The 531-nt window shown below is 45.4% G+C and overlaps 1 protein-coding gene across 1 annotated transcript; it reads left to right on the top strand.

Annotated features, from left to right (window-relative positions):
* Positions 1-22: 22 nt before the first annotated feature.
* Positions 23-427, top strand: SARC_18272 (hypothetical protein; the record flags this gene model as incomplete). The annotated part of the gene is made up of 1 exon (XM_014287648.1): positions 23-427. One exon carries the CDS (start codon positions 23-25, stop codon positions 425-427), a length of 405 nt encoding a protein of 134 aa, XP_014143123.1.
* Positions 428-531: the final 104 nt, after the last annotated feature.

Here is a 531-nt window from a genome sequence, read left to right as displayed (position 1 = left end):
AGCGTGAGAATAGCTGAACATCATGGCGGTATCAGTCTCAGACTCGGAGCGAGATGACTGGGGGGCCGAAGATTATAAGGCTGCAGCTAACGTAGAGTATAAGAAGCAGAGCTATCTCAAAGCCATAGACATGTACTCAACAGCAATTGGCATGGACAGTAGTAATGTAGCATATTTTACTAATAGGGCAGCAGCCTATATGATGGTTAAGCAGTTTGAAAACGCTCTCAGCGATTGCGAGGTGGCTATGAGATTGGACCCGTCGAGTGTGAAAGCGTACCAGAGAGCTGGTAAAGCAGCCCTATCACTCGGAAAGGTTAATTTGGCCCACGATAACTTCAGCAAAGCCTTGAAACTGGACGCGAAGAATCAGAACATCTCGAAAGATGTATGTTTGTTTTATTGTGATATTTCTTGTTACGTGTAATGCTCCTTTGCGTTGTACACACACGCACACAAACAAACACACAAACTCTCACACACACACACACACACACACACACACACACACACACACACACACACACACAC

Source organism: Sphaeroforma arctica, assembly GCF_001186125.1.
Source record: "Sphaeroforma arctica JP610 unplaced genomic scaffold supercont1.15146, whole genome shotgun sequence".
NCBI classification, from domain to species: Eukaryota; class Ichthyosporea; order Ichthyophonida; genus Sphaeroforma; species Sphaeroforma arctica.
This window is presented reverse-complemented; position numbering and strand designations above follow the sequence as displayed.